Source organism: Dipodomys merriami, unplaced genomic scaffold, assembly GCF_024711535.1.
Source record: "Dipodomys merriami isolate MVZ:Mamm:240054 unplaced genomic scaffold, mDipMer1.0.p SCAF_8, whole genome shotgun sequence".
Taxonomy (NCBI): Eukaryota; Metazoa; Chordata; class Mammalia; order Rodentia; family Heteromyidae; genus Dipodomys; species Dipodomys merriami.
Window position 1 is genome coordinate 8,397,320 of NW_027206401.1, and position 25,402 is coordinate 8,422,721.

At 41.3% G+C, this 25,402-nt stretch overlaps 1 protein-coding gene across 5 annotated transcripts in view; it reads left to right on the forward strand.

The window, feature by feature from the left end:
- Nox3 (NADPH oxidase 3) overlaps positions 1-25,402 on the forward strand; it is a 564,487-nt gene that overhangs the window by 515,605 nt on the left and 23,480 nt on the right. For all 5 annotated transcript variants that reach the window (XM_070010780.1, XM_070010781.1, XM_070010779.1 and 2 more), the window contains 6 exons: positions 4,676-4,821; positions 7,182-7,363; positions 10,795-10,924; positions 16,383-16,475; positions 18,072-18,325; positions 21,453-21,615. In XM_070010780.1, coding sequence (XP_069866881.1) covers positions 4,676-4,821; positions 7,182-7,363; positions 10,795-10,924; positions 16,383-16,475; positions 18,072-18,325; positions 21,453-21,615 — 968 coding nt within the window. The remainder of the gene's footprint in view (positions 1-4,675; positions 4,822-7,181; positions 7,364-10,794; positions 10,925-16,382; positions 16,476-18,071; positions 18,326-21,452; positions 21,616-25,402) is intronic.

The window sequence follows — 25,402 nt, forward strand, 5'->3', positions numbered from 1 at the left end:
TCTCCCACAATAACAAACAAACAAACAAACAAATCTGCTGGAGATGCTGGAAGCTCTATGCCAAGTTCTGCCCAACCAGATTTAATGCGATTTTCAAAGGTATGGTGCATTACAAGGTACCAGACCAATGGGTCTTCTACCAGACCACATGTTTGAAAACACTGCAACCAAATTCTGGGAACGTGTATCCAAAAGCTGCTTAATTAGGTGACTGGCTCCAGAGTATCTGTTATCACTGACAGCCAGACAGAGAGACAGCAAGCACTGACTACATTTCCAAGATTCCCCTCAATTATTCTTCCTTTGATCTTCAGAAAACTAAGAAGCAAAGAAAGAAGCAACGGGAACTTTTTTAGGGCAACTGGCTCTAATTGTAGTCTTTATGATTTTGCTGTTTGCTCTTCAATTAAAAGCTCCTTGTTTGAACTCAGAAGTTCACACAGCCATCAAATGTGTCTGTATAGTGTTCCCAGGATCATTGTTCTCTTTTGGTGAGAAATAAAATTGTAGAGAGATTCAAGCCTGGCATCAGTGGGTCACACCTGTAATTCTAGCACTCAGGAGGCTAAGCTCTAAGAATCTCGGTTCAGAGCCAGCCTGGGCAGGAAAATTGTGAGACTTGAATCTCCAATTAATCACTGCAAAAGCTTGAAGTGGAGGTATGGCTCAAATGTTAGAACAAAAAAAGTTGACAGCTCCCAGGCCCTGAGTTCGAGCCTAATATGAGAACAAAAGAGACAGAGGGGGGAGAGAAAGGGAGAGAGGGAGAGAGGGAGGGAGAGAGAGAGAGAGAGGATCTCATCTTTTAGCCTGGTATATTAGGTATTGGAAATAGAGATCTTGAGTTCTTTAAGAGTACAGCAGAATGCTTGACGCCATATCTGTCAGACACCAGAAAGAATTCACCTACCTAGTCCACAGCACTGGATTTACTGCAAGACCAAAGAGCTGCATTTAAAGCAGTGTTAATTTTGAAAACAAGTTGAAACTTAAAATTCATGTTTGCATTATTTTCATATTAGCCTACAGATTGTTGTTGGAGGCAGTTGTAACTCGAATGAAAGAAAACTAGGATCATGTAGTTTTATCCAGTCTAACCATTTTGCAGATGAGAAGTCAGAAACTGAAAAGAGCTAGGTAACTAAGGAGCATCCGCTTCAGTACCCTTTCTCCTCCATTCCAACATCAACGCTAACAGCATGGAATGATCGTAATGACTAAACAAGAGAAAAACCAACCATATCAGCTTTTGGTCACATCTCTGATAAACCTATCACCATGACGTGGAATCACATGGTTATTCATATTAAAAAGAGTAAAATGTGTAAAGAAAAGAAAACACATAATTTCTACAAAAAGGAGAAAAACAATGTCTCTCCTGGTATCTATCAATCAGGCCCCAACAAGTCTAGATTTCATAGCTGGTGTGTCTTAGCTCTGAGTCAAGATCAAAATTAAATTATAATCAGATCTAAGAGGAAAATAAAGTGGTTAGAGAAAGTGGAAAGAGGCAGTTTTCACTTGAAGATTCCCAGAGATAAAATATTCCATTTTCACCTTGTGCTTTGTAAAAAACAAAGCTCTTAGCAAAGGGATATTTAAGATACAGATTTTAAAGCATATGAAAAAGACACTGTACAGTCCCTCAGAGCTACCTCTTAAAAAATTCTTAGCTTTCTTCCTCTATTTCATTGATAGCTCTAGTTCTATTAAGAGAGAACTGGCATTAAGGATAAATAAATAGTTCAATATTTTTGTCCATTCATTCCACTTACTTAAATTTAGTTGAACAGCATCAAAATCTCCTGTGGAAATCAATGCAATAGAAAACAGATTACAATCAACAAGGCACAAGGAAAAGGATGTTATAGGCATTGAATAATAATAAAAAGGAATTAATTCATTCTGTCTCTCTTTCTATCACATGTGAATCATGCCATAGTAAATGAGTCCCTCGGTTTAAATCTGAAGCTTAGTTGTTATCCCTGTAAAGTGGGGATGGCGCCAGTCCCTGGCTCCGTGGATGGGGAATCATAGAAAGTGAGGAGCAAAGAAGTGAGGTTGGGGAGGAGAATGTCAATTTACTTCTGTGCCAGCCAACAATGAGGACCCCAAATGCCACCATCAGCCAGTATCCTTAGGGATAACTTGACTCTGGATTAAAGACATCAAAAGAACCATTCACAGACTTCTAACCAAGGTCATAAGAGAACCTAATTTTAAGTAAACAGTAAGGTTTGCGATTTTCAGCTAGTCAGAAGAAGCAATGTGTCAAAAAATGGGCCCCTGAATCACCTTACTTTTACCATTAACATTTGAAATACTGATTTGGTGAAACAGAGCTAAGATAACATCTGAGGAAAACAATTTGCTAAGCTAACCTACAACCTTTATGACAATACCGGATGAATAGTAAGCATTCAATGCACGTTAGCTTATGAAAAAAATTACCTGTTTTTAAGACTTGGGGATAATTATTTAAGCATAGCAAACAGGAGTTGTAGAGAGTACCTGTGTTAATTTACCAAATGGTTTCCATTTTACGTGGGCTGTATTGGAAAATATGGCTGCTAGGTAGACTTTGATAGTTCAGACTACACAAGTCAGCCCCTCTCTAGACAAGGCTACCTATATTGACAGAGTACCTGTCAGTTTTCTGTTAGTATAAAGAAATACCTGAGGCTGGCTATTTTATAAAGAAATCTGTTACCTAACAACTTTAGAGGTGAAAATTCCAAAAGGCCTGACATCAGACCTGTCAAGGGCACGAGACTTTAACCTCATCACCCCAGATGGGATGGGGGAGGGGGACAAGGTGGGGGGGTGAAGCCACAGAGAGACAGGAAGTCTGGCAGAGGGAGGGGCCTGTGGACCTCCCAAGGGGCTCCACCTCTCATTTCTCAGCCTTACCACATTGATGACCCAGTTTCCAGTACGTGAACTTTTAGGGGTAGAATCTCACAATCAAAACTGTGGCAGCACCTAAAGGGAAAATATAGTATCTCTTGGGTGTGAAGCTTCCTGGGCTCATTAAGAAGAGCATGAACAATCACAGATACAGAAACCAAATCCTGGGTTTTGTTTTATTTGGTGGGTCCTAATTAAAAGTCTATCTGACTTGATTTTTAACTTCAGGAATGAAGAAAAGTATACCAGAAATATATATATATATATATGCATATATATATATTAGCATATAACTCCAGCCAATATAAAATCAATTGACTCTCTGGGCCATTCTTTATCCTACCTGCCTTTCTATAACCTCACTGTCAGATAGCAAATAATTATTAAACGCTTACTGGTGCTAAGCAGGTGTGCTAGGTGTTGAGACTTCTGAGATGAAAGAGTCTTAAGGAGTCAGTTCATATCCTTGGGGAATACAAACACACAGAAATACTCATAGCAATAATTGTGAGAAATGAATCATCAAAATACCATGTGTATCTATAGAAATGAAGAATGTGTGATGAATCACTTCTGAACTGAGTCATGCAGCAGAAACAGAACTTTTCAAGGCAGAAAAGTGGATGTGTCTGATAGAAGGAAATGAAATGACAGAGAGAGAAATCCTGTTTAGTACAAGATAGCATTTGTCAATAAACATAACCACTCTGACCACAGGTTCCAAAATGACAGCTAATAGGCTCCCAAGTTTCTGTTGATCGTGTTTTCCTCTCCTTCCTCTGCACCTCACCCCACAGGGGACAGTGAGGCTCCTCAGACCCACCACAACTTATGCAGACTGTGCTACCTCTCACTGGGAATGCACAAAAACATGAAAATGTGGTTGTCAGTGGGAAACTGCCAACACCCCGGAATGGCTCCTCAGTCCGCATTTGAATCAGATTCCCAGTTGGCTGCCCAGTGGGGTTCTGACTGTTTGCCAGCAGATGTCACAGGACAGGAAAAAGTAGCTCCAGACACGGAAGGCTCAGGCCAGAGGATGCTCTGTCCCTAAGCGTGTCCTTTTCCCCTGGAGTTTAGACACCAGCAGTTCTCAGAATTAGGTCATGCAGTTTCATCCTGAAGACTCGAGAGAGGGTATATTTGATGCCCTAAGTGCTGGCTTACTTGGATAGAGCAGGAAGAGCACATGCAAATATATGTCAATGTGTGGATGTGAGGGGGAATAATATATACAGTGCTAAAATGTAGACAGGAAGGAGCTGAAAGCACAATGCATGAGAGAAAACGAAATCAGCATCTCCTTCGCAGCCTCATCCATATTTCAAATGCATGTTGGTGCCTCTCGTGAACATGATCTAGAATGCTGCTTCCTGAGTTCTTCAGAAAGCTTTGTGTGTCTACTGATATCACTTCTTTCCATACGAATTATATCTAAGCTACGATTATGTTCTGATACCACCAGATTTATTTCATTTGGAACAATTATATATTTAAAATTAAGTTAGGGCGGCTGGGCGATTCCTTTGTTTCTTAGGATAATTTAAAGGATCGTGGTGAATCACACCCCCTCCGCAGATACATTTGATCTACCCTGCTCAAGACACTTGGAAAGATACTGGACAAATCCCATTTCCTTGGGGATTACATAAACCAGAACAGAGAAACTTGTGCCTAGCAGTATAGTATTTTCCCCCCAGAAAATACCAGGGGATGGAATTTATACAGTGCATGTCCAATGGTGCCTCTTCATCTTCCTCATTGCCAGCCATCCACACTGTGGCACATTTATTCAACCTGGAACGCTACCAGTGGAGCCAGTCAGAGGATGCCCAAGGACTTGTAGCTGCACTTGCCAAACTTGGCAACACCCCAAATGAGACCTACCTCAGCCCTGTGCGGACCTTCCACGCGGTGAGTCCTGGCATGCTAACCGGTTCCTTTTTCCCATTCCTTTATCAGGATTTTAATGTAGGATCCAGAGAGAGGAAGTTTCTACCAGGATCCATTTCACCTTTTTTCTAAAGTTATCTTTTCTACCGTTAATGTTGCTGAGAGGTTAGGAGCAAAGGGAAAAAAAATATATGCCTCTTAATTAATTTATAGCAAAAATATATCATGTGGTACTTAAGAAATGCAATAACCTCTAAAACCTCTAATATTTTACATTTTAAAAGCAGCTCATGATTCTTTTTTTTTCTCTCTCTCTCTCACTGATATTAGACTCAGAAAGCAGGTGAAGTGCTATCCAGATCCAGGAATTACAGATTTGATGTCTTCATTTTCAATTTGCAAATTGTTTTCTGGAGCTCTTCTCCTACACCTCACATTTGGCACACATGTGAATAGCTGGTTTGCCAAATCAGATACTAGCCAAAGAAGCTAATTTTATAATGAGCCCTGCCTGGCCAGTGACATCATTAATGCCAATTAGCTAGGTATACAGAGTGGCAGTGCCTTTGGGAAATAAAAATAAAACCAAATCTGAAACCTCAGCATTCTGCCCAGATATTCCTTCTCAACCCTCCTACTTCTTTCTTTGTGGATAAGCAAAGCTTTGTCCCAAACAGTACTGGGTTGGAATGTGTTTATCACATAGTGATTGGACCATCTATATTGTCCAAGGAAAGTATTAAGGCCTGACACCCCAGCAATAGAAATTTCCCCATTATCATGCCTATAAATGGCCATTTTGTTCATACAATTTTATTGAGGGGAAGAAAATCCAAAGTTTGATCTTTCAGATCTCCTAATGATCTCAACATGGTCTTCAGAATCAGGTCATTGATCAAATTGAGCTACCTGTCCTTAATGGACAGAAATTGTGAGCACAGATTTCACAGCCATAAGTCAAAGCTACAGATGCCCTGAGCGTGTGGGAATGTGTTTGATATGATTTTAGTTGAACCACAGCACTTAGCTAGGCACCTGCTGGGGTTAATACTCTCCCCCCCACTAAGTCTCTAGAAAATTTACCTACCTCAACATTTTTTTAAAAGACTATATAATAAATAGTATTTAATACAAATAACTTTTAAACCAATTTACCAAGATAATTAGGCTACTCCCAAGACAGTTATTGCAAAATTTTAGAAGCAATATGTTATGTGGGTACTAATTATGCTGAGAGAACCCTCTAATTTGGGATACTTGGAGAAAGATGGGTATCAATAACACAAAGTATATATTGTAGAGCAAAATGAAAGAGATGTGCTGGGATTATTAAAGGATTCATTACAACTCAAACCAGTCTATAAATGCATTGCAGGAAAAGCAAAGTAGAGATTTGCTTTAATAGCCAAAAAAAAGAGAGAATGATTTGAAATTAGCACATCATATGCTGTAAATGGTTTTCTAAAATGCCTGAGTGTACTTGCAAAAAAAATCTTTTAAATATTTAGACATAGCCCTTGCAATTTTATTTCCACTCTCTACTCTATGAAGAAAAAATAAACAATGAAGACATCCTTGCCCAAATTACCTCCAGATCTCAAAGCAGCCCAAATTAATGAGGTTTTACGGACAAAAGATGTAGTGTGCGAGTTTATTGAGCTCACGGCCGGCTCAGTGATAGAAGCACAATGTGTGAATACTAATGATCAGGCAAGAATATGGAAAGTCACAATGAAAATGAAATGTGTAGGATCATATTCTAAAGGGGTGTTTAGCTGTCTCTTGTGCTCGTGGGTCTGAAGGTTGGCCTTCAGGAAATAGCTACCTAGTAAGAGTATCTCTGTATATTTATTGATCACCTAGGATTTACTAAAACTTATTCCAACCCCCCACCACCACCGCTCCCCGATGTTGTATGAAAGAAATGTTAAGTCATGTCCTTTCCCTTAAAACACAAGAACAAGAAGAACTACCAGGGGAACCGAGTGTGCAGTTGCTTTATTAACAATGCCCCTAAGAGACCTCTCAAAAAAAAGTGTTTATTAACGCTAAAATGCAATTAATCATGGTGATCCACATTTTTATTTGAAAAGCTACAAGTTGAAAACTCCAGGTTACTCTGAACCATTTTAACTTAAAATGTTCTTTTTACATTTTGTTCTAATTGCAATCCAAATATGAGAACTTGGACTTGAGAATTAATTTATGAAGACAGAAAAAGAATTCAAATATTGGCATGGTAGGTTAGAGAATTTGGTAAGACAAATGTCAACAGTAAGATAAGATGACACCTTGTGGAGGCTCACAGGTTTCTGGTAAAACACTCCAAAATTTTTGGAAATGTACTAAGATATTAATGTCCTGGTGTTCATTTCTCTTAGATTCCAGCCACTGTGTTGCTAACAACAATGGCAGGAATTACTGGTCTGGTGATGTCTCTGGCTTTGATCTTGATTATGACCTCATCTACCGAGTTCATCCGACGGTCCTATTATGAGTTATTCTGGTATACACACCAGACCTTCATTGTCTTCTTTATCAGTCTGACTCTCCATGGAGCAGGGTAAGTACAAGCTGTATTCGATGTGTGAACACTTTTATCTTAAAATAATCTTAGGAAGTCCTTTTGACGGAGAGACCCAACATGTCGCGACTGAAGGACACATTATATGTGGAAAGTGCACACCTTCTCGCGCAAGCTTATTCTCCTCATAGAAAATGAACTGTGTTGATGGAGAAGTATCATATTTATTTTTCCTGGCCGACTCTGTTAGCGAGTCTTGACATGTTTATAAGATTCTGGAATTTGAATGAATGCAGGATGACAGCGGAACTATGTCTCATTCACTACCTGTTTCTGCACCCTTGTTTATGTGAGATCAGTCAGATCAGTTTTTGGCACCCGCCCAAATTTCACCTGGGCTTAAGCAAAATCATCAACAAGGCAGCACAGGGTGTGAGATGGCCAGCCAGAACGGCTCCAGATCAGCTCTGCCACTCATCAGAGAAACCAAGAAAAACTCGAGTATTTTGAGTCTCAGTTTCCCCATGCACTCTCTCGGATTCATTCCTCTGTGCTCAGAAATCCTGTAGGATTCTGTTCTAGCTATCTACCCCTGCCTGATGCTGTCATCCTTTGATCAGAAGTTGGACTGGTACCCAAAGTATTTGAAGATGGATGATATGCTCTCCCACTAATAGAATGCTTTCCAATCTTTAATATTAACTAATAGCAATGAATTGTCTCATTGCTTATCTCTTCCAGTTATTCTGCTACTGCTTTCAAAGCACATGGAATAAATGATCCTCTTGACCTGACCATGGTCCTGTCTAGCAGAAGTGGTATAGTTCAATTTCAGGAGGAGATCCTGGAAGTTCCCAGGGTAAATAAAGCAAGGCACTCAACACCCAGGTACATGAATGACAGATTCAGACCCAGGCACACGTCTCTAGACAGCCAGCCTCTGTTCTTAACAATCCCTGGGAGAATGTGGCCTCACATTTCTGTCAGTTAAACATCCTGTTCCCTGCAAGAATATTGCCAGCAACCTTGCAAGCACTGGCTTGGTTTGGCCACAGTTCATTCTGATCTTCCTGTGCTAGCAAAGCTCCTTCCGGTCTCAGTTTTCCCCCTCGTCTCTGATGAGCATGGAGGGCTATGGATCCAGAAGGGCCCTGTTGTACGCAGATGCAGAAGAGCAGGTAGACAGCCCCAAGGGCTTCCTGGCCTGAGAAGGCTAAGCCTCGGGGGCTCCAGGTGGGACGCAGAGCCCTACAGAAGTGCTTGGGGATTTTCACTACATCAAGTCAACTTCCCTACCCAAAGTCTGTCCCTGAAGGAGTCACCTCCACTTTTAGAAGGGGGTCTTACTTCTCCATGGCCACTATGTGTGCCTCATTAAAGGCTTCATGCGTGCATGCTCATACACACATGCACCTGTGCATGCACCTGTGCGCGCATATGCGCGTGTGCACACACACACACACACACACACACACACACACACACACACACACACACACCAGCCCTCAGCTTATCAGATACACACATAATGTAAAGAAGAATTTCTCCTGGGGGTGTATTTTACCTTCAAAGACTGCCCTCGCTCCGCCAAGCATTATTATACTTACGTCAGTCAACTTTCACAATGCTACAGCTGATACCTGGCTAAAGGCTTTCTTTCCATTTTTCTTTCAGCAATTAGCTCTTTAGGGTATGAGTAGCTCACTCTCCCTTTTTGGGCTTGGAGTGATCAGAGTACACATTGGTCCCAATATTCCACCCCAGAGCTGGTCAGTCCTGCCTTTCTGCCCTGGTCCCCCTTTTGGTCCCTCTCCCCTCCTCCTGGAACATCTGTGAGGCTCTATCAAACCCACATGTGCCTCAAAGTCCTCATCACAGAAAGTATCTGCATCTACCTGATCCTTCGCATTCACCCCTGGTACATGGTAGACACATAAGAGGATTGCGGTGGATAGTGTTTTGTTAGAGACTTTTTTTTAATATTCAAACAATATTACCCAAAATAAAAATTTTAAGCTACTTGGTTATTTTAACCTACTTGAAAGACTTATTTCGAGACAAAGGCTTCATTTAATTTTCTCAGCTTGAAGCATTCTACAGCTATTGTTTACAGCAAAGGCAATTTGCAAATTGCATACAAAATGGCAAGTAAAAGTAGGATTATTGGAATGTGTTAAAGCTCACTGATTTACCTATTAGGAGATGGTGTAGCTGAAACATTAAAATGTGTTTTAAAGCATTTTAAAACAGTCTATTTGTAGAATTATCTAAGGACTGTTTTGATAATACAGGAAATGTTGCCTGTTGCATAGAAACAGAGGATATAAGAGGTATGAAGTCCTCTGATTTTCGCTCATATTTCCCCTTTCCTGGATCTTGACCCCCTCTGTACATTGTAGATTCACAGACAGTTTTAACTCAAAAGGATACGAGCAAGGTGGATGGCATACATACAACATTACTGGGGCAAGGGCCAGCATGTCATTTCTGGCTGACATCAGGCTGTTTTCAAGGCAGTAGTGTCCCTTCCTCCCATGCCAGGCAGAGGGGACCATTATTCACTCCACAGACCACCCAGGACATTATTAGTCCATGGACTTCTAAGCCTCTCCAGTCTGTGAATGTGTCATTTGTCAAAAGAAATCAGTGCATCAGATTCATAAACACCTGGGAATTGAGCAACTCCCAGATCCCATGGCTCGATGCCTGAGCCTCTGTTTTTAGGCCACTGGGAGTGTGTACCAAGCGATTTTGTCAGAGGTCACTCCTAGCATTTGTAGCAAACATAATACAGAAGGATTACAGGACTCTGGATCCAGTTCTCCATTCATGCAGGCTGGCTTCTCTTTCCACTCTTAAATTCATCAAGACAGCCTCAAAGACACACTCCACAGTGACCTATATTGACCCTGTCAAACACTAAGTCTACTAGTGGTCATGGGGGAAAAAATACCATTCTTCGGGGGCACTTGTGCTGCCTCCTTCCCTTGAAAACTTCTAAGTGCTCAGAAACAAACCAAGAAGCGTGGAAGTTAAATCAATCTGGAAAAAAAATAAAAAAGAACCAAATAGTACAAAGTTAGCCAATTAGCCCAAATCAGCAATCAGGACAAGATGAAACCTAATTAAATTCAACAGTCTACAAAAGGATGTGTTCAAACAATTTCCTTCATTATGAATTCTCTAATATAGACACTTTCAATTTAACACAGGATACCACAGAGGGGTACTTCTTTTCCGGGATCTTCAAAGTTATCCAAAGCTTTTTAAATGCCTATTTTTAAAGATGTTGAGGGAAATGACTGACAGCCCAAGTTTCAAGAAATGGAAGTGTTATTCCTGAACTCACTGTAGAATATCAATGCAGAGTAGGGTGGTTGTCTAACAAGACTGTAAAAACTAGTTTAACATTTTTGTGGCTTTGGGGTTTTTGTTGTTGTTGTTCTGTTTTTTTCTTTCTTTTAAATAAGTCGGATTATTCGAGGCCAAACTCCAGAGAGTCTGTTGCTACACAATGCCACGTTCTGTAGGAGCTACTACACTGAATGGAATGCTACTGCCCCGTGCCCTGTGCCTCAATTTTCTGGCAAAGAACCATCGGTAAGAATGAACCATCAGGAGCTCTTAAAAATAACTGTCCCTACAGTTAAAATACTAGAGCCTTTATATGCTTGATAAAAGAACTGCCCATGTCACCACTAGACAAAGCCAACTCTTTATTAAGTGTGCTAATGGAGAAATCAAGTTATGGATAATTTTAAAAGCGATTGACTGCCAAAAGCACTCTATCCAGCTTTGAGGTGTATTTTTTTTACTTTCATTTAAATATGGATGTCTGATATTGTAGAGGTTCAGAGCAGCACAGTAATAGCTCTGAGGAGGTAGTCTCATGGCTTACCATCTCTGCACCCCAAAACCCCTCTACCTGTCACCCCCCCACACACACTGACATACACAAAACTGCCTTCTTCACATTGAGGATTATAAGGATTGCTTCTCCGCCTCAGAGTAAGTTAAATACTAAATGAGGACCATGTGCTATCTGTATGATTCCTTTGTTTCTTTCTACAATTTTTGGGAGGTTCAAAAATCAGAGTGTCATGCCAGGCATCAGTGTCTCATGCCTGTAATCCTAGCTACTCAGGAGGCTGAGATCTGAGCATTGCGGTTCAAAGCCAGCCTGGGCAGGAAAAGTCTGTGAGACTCTAATCTCCAATAAACCACTCAGAAAACCAGGAGTGGCGCTGTGGCTCAAGTGGTAGAGCACTCGCCTTGAGCTGAAGAATTGAGGGACAGTGCCCAGGCCCAGGGTTCAAGTCCCACAACCACCACCACCAACAACAACAAAAGAAATCAGAGTGTCCAGTGCATTCACTTTTTGCTCTTGTTGAGTGCTTATAACTAAAATAATAACCATGTTAGCCAAGAACAGATTTAATGAAGTTGAATAAATGATGATGATCATAAATCTCCAAAGTTAGGTGGCTCACTTCTGTGATCCCAGCTACTCAGGAGGCTGCGATCAGATTTCAGTTTGAAGATAGCTTGGGCAGAAACTCTGTGAGACCTTGTTATCAACAATTAACTATCAAAAAGCTGGAAGCAAAGCAGTGGCTTGAATAGTAAAGCCAGTACCAGTACTGGCATACATACAAAAAAATAAAGACTTTCTGGATGTGTAGCGTTCATTATGGGAAGTGGTAGATAAGTAGAAATCATTATCCTATTTGGTCTCTTCGAGTATCTCAGCACCTCAGAACTGCGCCAACTTTTAAGGCAGAGTACTGAAACTTGAAAGGAAGGAAAGCCTAAAGATTAAAACTAGGAGACAAGACCCCAAAAGATGTGTCATTTAAACATGGCAGGCTGGAAATGTAGCTAATCCATAGGGTTCCTGCCTCTCATGCTCTTGGCTCTGGGTTCAAGCCCCAGGATCACCAAAAAAATAAAAAGCAAAGCAAAGCAACAATATAATATAATAGGTAATAGTACATAATGGTAAGGAAGAATATAAATAATTGCTTTTATTAAACCCTCAAATATATTAAACAGTAGATTTCCAGGGTGAAACCGCTAGGAGAAATGTTTAAAACCAAGAGAAACAAAATAGATATGCTTATTAGACTGTGATTCTTTTAATGGCCAATATAGATTGTCTCTGCCTTAAAACTCAACTCGCAGTAGCCACTATCCACCCTGCATATTAATGAAGAACATGAATGTCTCTCTAAAATTTTCAGCTACAGCATCTCCATAAAAAAATCAATACGCTCCCACACCTCATGAATACAGACCGGGGCCTGCTCCCAGCTGCTTATGCTGACATTAATTATCATTAAGAGACGGGAACTTGCCCATCTCTCCGTTAACTCTCCCCTGCTACACCTCCTCACACACCCAAACTCCTGGTGTCACTCCTTTCCATTATTTTTAATGGATCCTGATCCGAAGCGGGTGTGGGCTGTGCAGTTACCGCTTGGCTGCACTGTGCAGCGTTCTCTCTGATGTTGCAGACACTGAGCTGGAAAGGCATCCCAAGGACAGCTCCTCTGCACAGCTCCTACCTGCTCTTTGCAAGACTCCATTTCTTCCCCTTCATCGCTCTTAACTCCGTGCATGTTCATGGTGTTCCCATGGATAGAATATTGACCATTCACCTTCAATGGTGGGTTCACAGGATGCCCAATGGTGCTTCATGCATCACCTTGTAGAAAAGGACCAAAGGACCTCCAACCCACACCTGACTCACCTTCCTACCAAAATGCACGACTACACACACAGAGTCCAGGATCGCTCACAATCCAGCCTCAAAGATGCCTGGTCCTCTTTGCCCAAGGAAACATCATATTGTACTTTACAGCAACATCCACAAATAATAATGTACAGACCTTACATAAAGCTGAGGGTTTTTTAAATTAATTACTAAGGAATGAGATTGGAGTTTTAATTCATGTAGAGCAAACTTGGTGAATTTTGACCAAGGCAATGACTGGCCTACATTCCAGCAGACAGACACAAGACTCAGAGGCGTGGGGCCTGCCTCGGGAGATGTTATTGTCTAGCAAAAAAGGCTATTCATAAACAGACACATAAAATAAAATCAAAGGCAGCATGTTCTTATTTTCTGAAAGGAATGAAAAACCAGGAGTGAAAGTGGAGGAAACAAGTTTCATTACTGCTGCTTTTAAATCAACATAGTTTTATTTCTGTCATAAAATACTCACTGTAGCAGGACTTCCTGAGTAATTTTGAAAAAGGGGGAAAAAAGAAAGCTCAGAATTCACACAGTGTGTTAGCATTAAAGAAACATGGGTTCTAAAGGATTCTGCCCCTTTCTTTAAGAGATGGAGACATTGAAGTCCTTAGAATTCCAGATTCTTACCTGTGATTACAGAAAGCAAAACCATCTCAAGAACCAAGAGCTCCGAATTCCATGGCCATGCCCCAAAGCATCCTCCTTGAATCCCTGACTTCCTCCCAGAACCAATTTCTGTTACTGTCCATGAGAATAAGAGCTTAGAACAGACTTGAATAACAATTTCCTCCAATCATGTCTCATTTTACAAATCAGACATTTATTTTTTTTCTTCAAATCAGACAATTTAAATGTACTAAAGCCTGAGATGTGACTGAAGACACAGGCTGAAAATGGTAGCCCCAACCCAAAGCTGTGTTTCCCCCTGCAGCAGGCTGCTCCCGGGGTCCTCCATCTCTGTTCCTGCGCGTCTGATCTGATCACTGTGGCTGAGCTAGTGTCCTATCTTTGGCCTGACCTGTCCTCACTCCCTTATTTCCAGGTGCTCTCAGAATGTTGTAGAATAAATAAAACATGCTGTCTCCTTCTGGAGCAAAGCCAAGGAATGAATAGGTATTATTCTTCTTCCTGATGAATCATAGAAAGAAAAGATTACCCTTCCATTTTCTCTACATGGGAAAATCAGGGCTCATGGCTGATTTGACATACCAACATGAAGCATGTGGTGTCCAGAAGGTGGTTTTAAAATCGGTCTGGAGGGCTATTTGAAAAAAACACATGAAGACTATGTGAATGTTTCATACATACTCTTTAAGCCCATGTAAAAAGAACTGCATTCTTGTTATGACTTCTATAATGATTCAGGCCATTTCTTACAACACCATCTGGTTCATTCAAGCCTAAAGAAGTTCAGACTTCATTTCTTTGGTCCAGCCCCATCCTTCTAACCCTCCCTATCTTATACTTCACTTTGATCATCTTCTCTGCCTTACCCAGCTTAGGTGGGCAGAAGGTTTGATATTCAGTGTTATTCAGAACATGCTGTGTAACTCCACTGAAGCATTAAAGAGTAAGTGGGTCAAGTTGCTTTGCCTTTCCTGCATAAATCCTGGCTTTTACCAGGCAAACACGAGGTGCCCAGGAAGGAAGCAGAAAAGTGTTGATATCCGTGAGAAGAGATACCGTGCAAACTCAGGTTGACATGAACAAAAACAGAAACAGAAAAGGCAAGAGGGGAACTCAAAAGAAGTAAAAAAAAATACAGCTAAAGGACTTGTTAGCTATCCACTGAAAAGATGAGCTGGATACTGGTAGGGACACAATGGGACCATGGGTGAAGATTCAGAGAATTCCAACTGAAATAAATAAAACCCCTCCCAAGATCGTATTGGAGGAGTAAGGTCATGGAGGGTTTAGGATACCGAAGAAGACCTGCAGTGACATTCTCAAAAGCCTGAGGTCCAGCCCTGGGCCTCCCTCCCCAGGGCAATGTCAACCTGTTCCCAGCAGGGAAGAGTTTTCTCTAAGAATGATGCTAGATATCCAAGAACCCCTGACATCCTAACATTCAATGGTTCCTGAGTGTGTAATGTTTTATAACATAAGCCTTAGGACCAAAGTTTGTGTTGTAAAGAAAGAAACATGGTTCTTTTTGCAGAATGTAAGTGTTCCAGAGAGGTAGCCTGAAATCCTGAGAACAAAGCCCAGGTGGACAGACATGTCTGAGTTCACATCTCACCTGAATACCTTAGTCTTTTGATGGTCCTAGAAGAGTGATTTGCTCTTCCTGAGCCTTAGTTTCCTCTTCCAGGGAATAAAGGGAATATCATATGCCTCGTGGGATTGCTGCAGATCAGACCAAATTTAGGTTTTTAAGTATTTTGAGGTCCCATTCGTCCCCTTTACTAGAGGAAGTCATCTTGTATTGTCATAGCGCCTGGTATGAGAGCATGCTGCTGGCCAGGGCTAATGCAGAGTACACTTTGGAAGGAGGGCATAGTAACTGATTTATGGAGCATGAAGATTTTCACTGTTACCAGGCACTGGTGGCTCACTGCCTGTAATTCTAGCTACTCAGGAGGCTGAGATCTGAAGATCATAGTTAAAAGCCAGCCCAGGCAGGAATGTCTGTGAGACTCCGATCTCTAATTAACCACCAGAAAACCAGAAGTGCTGCTGTGGCTCAAAGTGACAGAGTGCTAGATTTGAGCAGAAAAGTTCAGGGACAGCTCCCAGGCCCTGAGTTCAAGCCCCAGGACTGACAAGAAAAAAATAATTTCATATTTCACCAAACACTGGGGGATTCCTGTATGTAGGGTACATGGAGGGTAGGAACTCACAGATGCCTCAGTTCTGATGCACTGAAAAAAACGACTTGAAACATGTTTTTTAATTTAATTTTTCATGTCCTGTGTTCACTGAGTACAGCTGTTTTATAAGCCTTTAACTTTGGCTGAGTTGGGGAGCATTTACGATCCTATCATATATAACATAAACATCAATCTGCTTTCTTATTTCTTTGCAAATTCAATTATTTCTAATTACATAAAGGCATCATTGATCAAGTAAGCATAAAAACCAATATAGGAGAGTTTAATCTCTTAAATAAGCTTGTAGGCTTCAAGAAGTAATTGAATGTTATAGTATTTAATACAAGGAGACATCTTTGTTGTTGATAACTGGACCCAAGTTAAAGGAAAATGTCTAAACCCCATCATGTTATGTATCGATTTGGTTCAAATTGAAAATATTTGGAATCCGTTTTCATTTCCTTCTCCTTTCTCTCTCTGCTGCTCTCTGCAGGCCTGGAAATGGGTTTTAGGCCCTGTGGTCTTGTATGCATGTGAAAGAATAATTAGGCTCTGGCGATTTCAACAAGAAGTTGTCATCACCAAGGTATGCATGTAGCTTTATGTCTGAATAAAAGCCTGAGTGCAGATGAAAAATTTTTATTAGCCCAAATTTTTAATTTGCCATTTTTATTGCAGAACGGTCTGTAATTTAGAGGCTCATCTTCTGTTCTAATAATTGCTTGTATCCTGAGCATCTTTGTAGAGTGACTAATTTTAGTGACGGCAGGGATCAGGGCTACCGACCAGTACACAGACTTCTGTTCAAGGTTTGAAATAGAGAGCTGGAGTTATCAGTATTCCTCTTTGTCCCGGCTTCTCTCTGAGAGGGGAAAAGAGGTAGAAGTGAAAATGCTTTGCATTGCGCAAAGTAATAACTCCTATACCACATAAAAACACATAGTGGGGGGTCACCATGGAGAGGAAAGATATACATGGTAGCATTGCTCCATGTTGATATTTGTTCCTGTGGCTCTTTGGTTTTTACATCACAATGGAAGAAGACAGGAATAGACAGAAGAAGAATGTTTATCTAGGATAACAACAACAACCAAAAACAACAAGCCCTCCACTACTACCCCCAACTTTTTAAATGTATAAGAAGCAGCTCTCTGCTTACCAGCCCTAAACTACTAATGGCACTTGTATTTTCCAATACAATTTTAACAAAATACTGTCTTCATAAAAGTAGATATATAGAAAGTCATATTCTGCATTCATGTGACTCGATATTATTGTGTTTAAGTACAGAAAGATACCAGCCTGCATCAAAAGCCAGGCTAGAAAATGTGTGGACACCTAGAACTGTTACTAGGGAAACCATTTAAGAGCAGTGTTAGAACAACTACCAGAAGGGGGAGAAGCCTAGAACTAAAGATTAAAATGTTCTTCTGAGTGGAAAAGTAATATGGCAGGATGGAGATGTTAGATGTTCCTCTCTTGTGCCTCTTGCCCCTAAGAGAAGACACAGAGACATGGAAGCTTTTTCAGAAAACAAGATGGAAGTCTACAGAGGAAAATTAGTGCTTTCTTTGGATAAACAACTAGCCAGGAAAAAAGTTTCCTAAAACCTGTGGAGCTCTTGTACATCTGTATCTCAGAGCCCATTCCCAGTGAGTTAGAAGATGGTTGTCCGCTCACCATGAAGAAATACTGGGGTTAATTCACAGAGACTCATATAATAATTAAGTGATACACATATAGACCAGCATATATCTCCTGAAACTGGCTAAATGGGCTATAGAAAGCTTGGTCATTTGAGGGATAGAATCTCATCTTGGGTACCACATTGCACATGGGTATGGTGACTCAATGAATGAACTTCATTCTTGCTCAAGTTACAAATCCAGGCATGATGTGGCTCAAGTGGTAGAGCACTAGCCTTGAGCTGAAGAGCTGAGGGACAGCACCCAGGCCCAGAGTTCAGGCCCCACGACCAGACCCAAAAACAAAAAAACAAAAAAAACAAATCCAGGCATGAAAGTGGTAGCAGCAATTATTGGCCACTCATAGCCAATTGTCTCTGGAAGTTATAGCTAAAAGTAAAAAACACAACTGAGTTAAAATTAATGGAATGAAATAAAGACTGAGTTTTTCTTACTCTAAATAAAAAATAACCAGCAGCTGCCTTGCTTTCCTGTAGGTGATAAGTCACCCATCAGCAGTCCTCGAACTTCACATGAAGAAGCGTGATTTCAAGATGGCGCCAGGACAATACATCTTCATCCAGTGCCCAGCCATCTCCCCACTGGAATGGCATCCCTTCACGCTCACCTCAGCCCCGCAAGAGGACTTCTTCAGTGTGCACATCCGGGCAGCAGGAGACTGGACAGGAGCTTTATTGAAGGCCTTTGGGACTGAGGGATCAGCTCTCAAAGATCTTTGCAGCCTGCCAAGGTTAGAACCACCTCTCCCTCCTTCTGCCCCACTCCCCCCACCAGTCAGGCTTGAATTCAGGGCCTGACCGCTGTCTTAGAGCTTTTGTGCTCAATGCTAATGCTCTACCAGGTGATCTACAGCTCCAATTTGGGCCTTTTGGTGGAGATAAGAGTTTCACAGTGTTTCCTACCCAGGCTGGCTTTGAACCATGGTCCTCAGATCTCAGCCTCCTGAATAGCTATAATTACAGGCATGAGCAACCAGCACCCAGCTACCCTTCTCATTTTTATGTCTCAGTTGCAATATTGCAAATAGTGAAATACTTGGATGCATGGATATTTGACCAAATTTGGCAGTTTCTTCATGCTAGGTTGTAAGTTTCAGTCTTTTTTTAAAAAAATGTAAAAATCTACATAATATGTATACTTTAGGAGACATTCAGGAGAAGCAAGTACATTTCTGTAAAAGAAAAAAAAAACAAATGTTCAACAAAAGTAGGCGATGATCCAGAGAGAAAGAACAGTTTGCTTTCCAGTTCCAAAAGCAGCTCCTGTCTAATTATGTGCAGCCTGCCATGAGTCAGACAACTCTGAGCTCTTTTCTGTCACAGATTGTATTTGTAAAGGTTGGTCTTCAGAAGAAGGATGCTTTCTGCTAAAAATATTGGGCATTCAGGGCCCACACTGTTTCATATAGCCATATCTTAACTTCATTTTTTTTTATCTCTGCAACCCTATTTCCAAGTAAACTCGCATGTTAACCAGGAGATATCATCCATCATTCAGCCCGCAATATCGCCATATGAAAAGGCCTAAGGACATGACCAAAATCCCAGTGTGAATGACCAGTTCTTGGCCCATATCAGTAAACATGGGCCCAAGGCCAAGTCCTAAGTCTCAGACTACAGGACCACCCAAGTGCACAGGAAGCTTATGTTTAGAACTCCAGAAAAATCAAGGACACACACACATACCCCCCCACACACACACACAAGAAATGTGAGAACAACTTTTAAAAGAATTTCAAAAGAGGCGTCAAGAGATTCCTACTTCTACCATCTATGCAAGGCATCAGTACTGCCTTGAGAACTTCAGTAGAAAACCCAAATCAGCAAACTATTCCACTGAGACCTTTCCTCCTTTTTTTTTTGATAGAAAGAAGTAAGCAATGTAGCTGAATTTCAAGGATCATAATGCAATGTAAATGCCTAATCTCAAGAATGTTGCTATGCACACCCACACACACACACACACACACACACACAAACACACAGAGTATCTCTTTCCATAACTGACCTCCTGGGAGTTTCTCAGAAGATACAAAGTTCAGTTATTCATGAGGAAAAAAAAACCATCTCACACTGCCCCAAAATAGAACTAGTGGCCCTGCAGCTTAATATCATCAGACTACAATCACTTTTCCGCAAAACAGGAAAAAGGAATCTCAACCCTAAATATATCAAATGTTTTCAGGTATTTCTGTGGGTTTTGTGATAGAATTCTCCTTTGGATTTAATTGATATTATTTTAAAATTGGGGTCAAGTAAATCCCGATGATGACTAATTATAAAAATAATCAACACTAATACATTTTAATTCACAGGCAGTCTTTGTTTCTCTCTCCCTCTCCCAATTTCCTTTATCTGATTATTTGTAAAAATCATCTACAGTGGGCCTAAGATACCACCATTTGTGGTTAATGACCTTTTATTTTTATTCCTCCATTTCCATATATCAATATGTAATAATGGCTTATTAATTAAGATTAACTTGAGGAGAGTTCATTTGAATTATTAGGAAGTCTGAACTACAGAATATTTAAAAAGAAACCCAGTTGAACTTTCATGAACGCATAGTAAAACCCACACGGGCCAACCTCAGGTGCCTTCCCCAGGAACTCCTTTGGGAAAAGTTATGAATAACTTCGAAACCTTTTAATTAGCATATCTTTGTTCATATGTAAATGTGTACTTTTTGGAATAGTTATTTAAGACATTCAGCTGACTGAAATACTTTAAACATTCCCTTTACAATTGATTCAACGAATTGTTATTGAATAACTCCATGCTCGGTAGCAAGAAAGGTACCGGGATCCATTAGTGAGCAAAGACAAGTCTACCTCCCACTTGAAAAGACCCAGTAGGTTAAAAATCAAGACAGCTATAATTTAACTCATGCGTGTGAGTATGCACACACGCACATACACACACACACACACATAAATATACACAGGAGAAGATGACAACAATGATAAGAAAGGGTACATTGTGCTATAAATCATAGGCGAGGATTGATCTAGTCTAAGATCCAAGAGAAAATTCTCAGAGAAATAAAAATTGAATAGGCTCTAACCAAAGGGTAACTATCAATCATGTCAGGAGAGAGAGGGAGAAATTAGGGCAGAGTATTGCAAGTGAAAAGATGGCGACAAGCAAAGGTCCTGTGGTAGGAGGTGGTACTATATACTTAGGGGGGGAAAAATGTTAATCTGGGAGACTGAGAGATGGAAAAGAGACAGAGCCAGTCCACAAAGAAAGAACCATGTTACAGCCTATCTTATTTAATCAAAGAACACGCTTTATCCTTATGAAGAAAATTTTACTCTAAGCAAGACAAAGCATCTTCTCAACCCATGGCCTCTGGATGACAGATTTTCTGCATTATATCAGCTAAACTAGTGAGTCTTACATAGTTGAACCGAAAAAGTGTATTTATTCCAAAGAAACGGCTTCCATGAGACTAAAATTCTCCAAACATACAAAAACATGTGTGACCAAACAAATGAAAACAGGGAACTTTTCATTTGAAAAAGAAAAAGAAAGAAACCAGCCAGCCATCTAAACCACCCTCAAAGCCCCTGCTTTTTGCCCCTGGATGGAGCTGGGGCAAGAGGCTGCAGGAAAGGTTCTCACTGGGCATCAGGGTGCTTGGAGCCAAAGCACGGACCCAGAAACCCTCCACAGAGTTGGCCTTGTGGGGGTGGGGTGAGCCGTGGCCGGAGAGAGCAGGTGATGTCCTGTACTTTTACATTCACAGTCAGTCACTTGAGCATGCACTCACCAACACTGTACAGTGCACAGGTCGGGGAGGAGGAGGGAGGCGCAAGGTGATGTGAAGGTCATTCAGGCTGCTCTGTGTGCTTGCAGGCTGGCCGTGGATGGGCCGTTTGGAGCTGCTCTCACAGACGTGTTTCACTACTCTGTGAGTGTGTGCGTGGCAGCGGGAATAGGAGTGACCCCCTTTGCTTCTCTTCTGAAATCCATGTGGTACGAATGTTGTGAGTCATGGAACCCACCGGGACTGAGCAAGGTATGGGGAAGCCGTTAGTTCACCCGTGCATGGAGTGAAAGGTCCAATGTCCTTCTGTCTATCAACTACCAATTCTTGAGGAGGATTGTTAATTAACTATGGGGGATAAACTCAAGGATCCTTAACTATACTTACGTTCTTAAAAATCTCTGTTCAGTATTACATTTATGAGAAGGGTTATGTCTAATCTTGTTAAAGATGACAAGACATAAATTTTATTGCTTCATTGCCATTACAGGACATGTAATTGCTCATCTCAATAAAATGTGGACAGGCTGCAAATGCTGTGTGACTGGGCAGCTGTCAGTCACGTTAACGGTCAGCCCTCCCCGCAGCTGCCCTAGCTCAATACTGTGGTTGCTACTGTTCAATTCCACGCCTTCCTCTCCTACGCAGCACTGGGATTCGTTGGCTCTCTGATGATGATGTTGGTGTCCAACTTTAAATCTCCCTTTGGTTGTTTTGTCTTTGCTGACTAGATGTCTCTAAGATTTCTTTCTTCCTTTCTCCCATCCAAAAACTCCATCCCAAACTTTGACCCTGTTGAGGGAAAAGGAACTTCCATCTCCAGAAGGTTTAGTCATTGGCATCCATACAACAAACTGACAAGAGACAGATGAACAGGAGGAAAGGTGTACAAATGTATGGATGTACAAGCTCATGGGAGCCACACAAACACAAGACTCAAAGGAGAGACAGATGGCTGGAACTTACACCCACTTCACGGAGGAGGGAAAGATGGAGGCTGCAGGCAACTCTAAAGAAAAAATAAATAATATTCAGGGGAGATGAATGGACACAAAGAACAGACAGAAACAGGATAACTGTGCCTAGGCCCAGATGGTGGGGTCAGCTCTAGTTTCTCTTCCTGCAACTTGTATTATAGAAAATCTGGGACAAGAAAATTGCAGAGAAAGCCCTGCCCTGCCTTTTGGGAGGAAAAGGGAGGTGAAATTGGAGGTGGGGGAGTACAAGGGCAGGAAGATATTAGTTCTCCTTTAGCTCAAAGTATTTAGCTTGCCAAGCACCATACTTTGGTGTGTAGCATTTTCTGATGCCTTAGGATGAGTATCAGGCACAGATATGGGTCCATGGTCACACAAAGTGGGTAAACATTAGGAACTAAAATTCTGGTCTTCTCCTGCTACATCTTCTCTGCCACCCTTTGGCTGCAGTTCCTTCTCCATCAGAAGATTCTGGATATTTATTTGGTTGGTTGTTTGGTTTTTTGGGTCATGGGGCCTTAAATTGGGGCCTGGGCACTGTTCCTGAGCTCTTTTGCTCAAGGCTAGTGCTCTACCACTTTGATCCACAGTGCCACTTCTGTTATTCTGGTGGTTCATTGGAGATAAGAGTCTCATGAACTTTCCTACCCAGGCTGGCTTTGAACTGCGCTCCTCAGATCTCAGCTTTCTAAGTAGCTGGAATTACAGCTATGAGCCATCAGCGCCTGGCTAGAAGATGCTAGATTCAGCTCACACAATGCCCTGTGTGCATCCTCTGAAGCATTCATCTTGTGACATTATCTCCTAAAGAGAAATCTGTGCTCGGATGGAGCTAAGAAATGCTTCGCTCACATCCTGTTCATAGGGAGTTATGTTTTCTACTCGCTTGTTCTATCAGCTCTGCAGAAAAGAACATCATGCAGTCTCAGTCCACTCCTCCCTCCAAGCTTACTTAACCACAGAACCGTTCTTTACCCATGACCCAGGGTGATGCCAGACTCCAGGACTTCTCCTCTATCCTAGTATTTCATGATTCTCAGACCACTATTTTCATGAGGTCCTGAGATGCTGTTTTCTTTTCTATTTGATTTTATCTTAGTTAATGTTGTAAAATAAGCAAATCCTCTTCTCTAGAGAAGGAACTGGAGTTTAGCAAACTTTAGAAAGAGTAAAAGCAAGTTCCTGAAAATGCACAAGTAGTACAAGGCAGAATCAGGATTCAAACCCAAGTCCATCTCCTTTTCTTCTTTTTTCCATGACAGAGCCACTCACAGTGGATATGATGCCCATAGCCTACTGGTAGGAAGACTGTGTGATTTCTAGTCAGAGAAACTCAATTCTGCTCACCCCAGAGTATCAGTACCCCCAATAAAGCTTCATCACCAGTGCTTAGGGTCATTCTCCAGGCGGGGCTTCCCGTTCCCCGATGATGGGCATATTAGATCCGTGCCCAATTGGGAACAAGTAGATCCCAAGTACTCCTACTAGTATCTACCACCAAGGAGGCAGAAGCATGGCATTTCACAAGCGCCATCCCTGCTATCTTGTAAAGGTGTTTGACATTCTCATTCCCATTTTACAGATAAGGAAACTGGGGTCTACCACAGAGTTTGTACGAATGATTTTAAAAAATCATCTTATTGGATTGTCACAGGACACACTCATACTTCATTGAGAAACCTGAAGCAAAAATCTAATAAATGTTAGAATTCAACTTGAATCTAGGTCCTGGGAATAGCAGAGCCCATCTTCTTTTCTCTACACTGCAGTAAGTTTAGCAAGCAGAACAGCCAGCCTTTCCCATGTCTGGATCACAGAGCAAAGCTGTGTTGTGACTCATAGGGACTGCTCAGCCCTCTGAGCTCTGTCATTCCATCTGCTGTCTGCCCACTTATAGAAGGGGCTCAGCACCTACCATGAGCCAGGCCCTCCCCTACTAACCCCCGAAAGTTCTCTTGCTGACTTACAACAACCAGCTCACATGCTATCACATGATCATGTGCCTTCTTGTATTAAGATTCACAACATACTCACTTTCCCCTCATCGGCTGTGAATTCTTTGAGCATGCTCCTCGGGATGTGGTCATTACTGTCTGCGCATGAGCTGGGGGTGGTCACCTGCTCAGGGCCAGAGCATGTTTCTGATTTCCACTTCAAAGCTCTCTCATGAAAGAAGTGGAAGTTTTCATGCTACTGAAAGTTTAGGCTGAGAATTACATTTAAGACCCAATTCCTGAGAGTCTGCCTACAGAAAGACAAGTTGAGGAACTTTCTCTCCTTTGAAGCAACTTTGTGAGCATGCATGTGCAGCTATCATTAGACTTATGTAACTAATATTTGTCAGGCCGCCCACATGCTTTTGAGATATAAATACTATTCCTTCCACTAAACCGTCAGCATCTATATAACTTTGAAAGTGCAGTAGAGCAAAGCAATGCATATTTATCCACCAATATCTTCACATTTTCAGGTCTGAGCTACAGTTACCAGATTGTTCTCTTTGGTAACAGGAGGAGAGGAAAACAGCATAGGAGCTCAGAGCTGGAATTTCAAGGGCAAACGATTAACTGCAATTAGCTAGGATTATTTTCCTCCAAGTGTAAAACGCAGGTTGGCATAAAGGCATACATTTGCATGCACCAGTCTCCAGTTGCAAGTCAAAAAAGAAAAGAAAATATTGCTCCATGATGACAACTTCAAACAGTTTTTCGTTACATTTTTTCCTGTGCTGTATCATGCTAAAAAAAAAAAAAAAAAAAACTTGTAAGGAAAACGCAGCGCATAACTAATACTAGGTCAGAAGCAGTACTTTCTATTTGAAGCTGGTATCTTAAGTTTTCTTTGTTGCTATCTTTTGTTTTCCATGATCTAAAAGTGAGTAGGGAAGGAGGGGAAGGATATAGGTAGGAGGAAGCTTCTCAAGGAGGCAGAATAGCAAGGATGATTATTTGCTGGGGGAAAATGAAGTGGAGAGATGTTGTGTTGCATTAACGAGATCTTTTCCACATTGAAGTAAGAGTTCACTTCCCTGACTTGGAGACAGATGAGAACCTGTGCCCCCC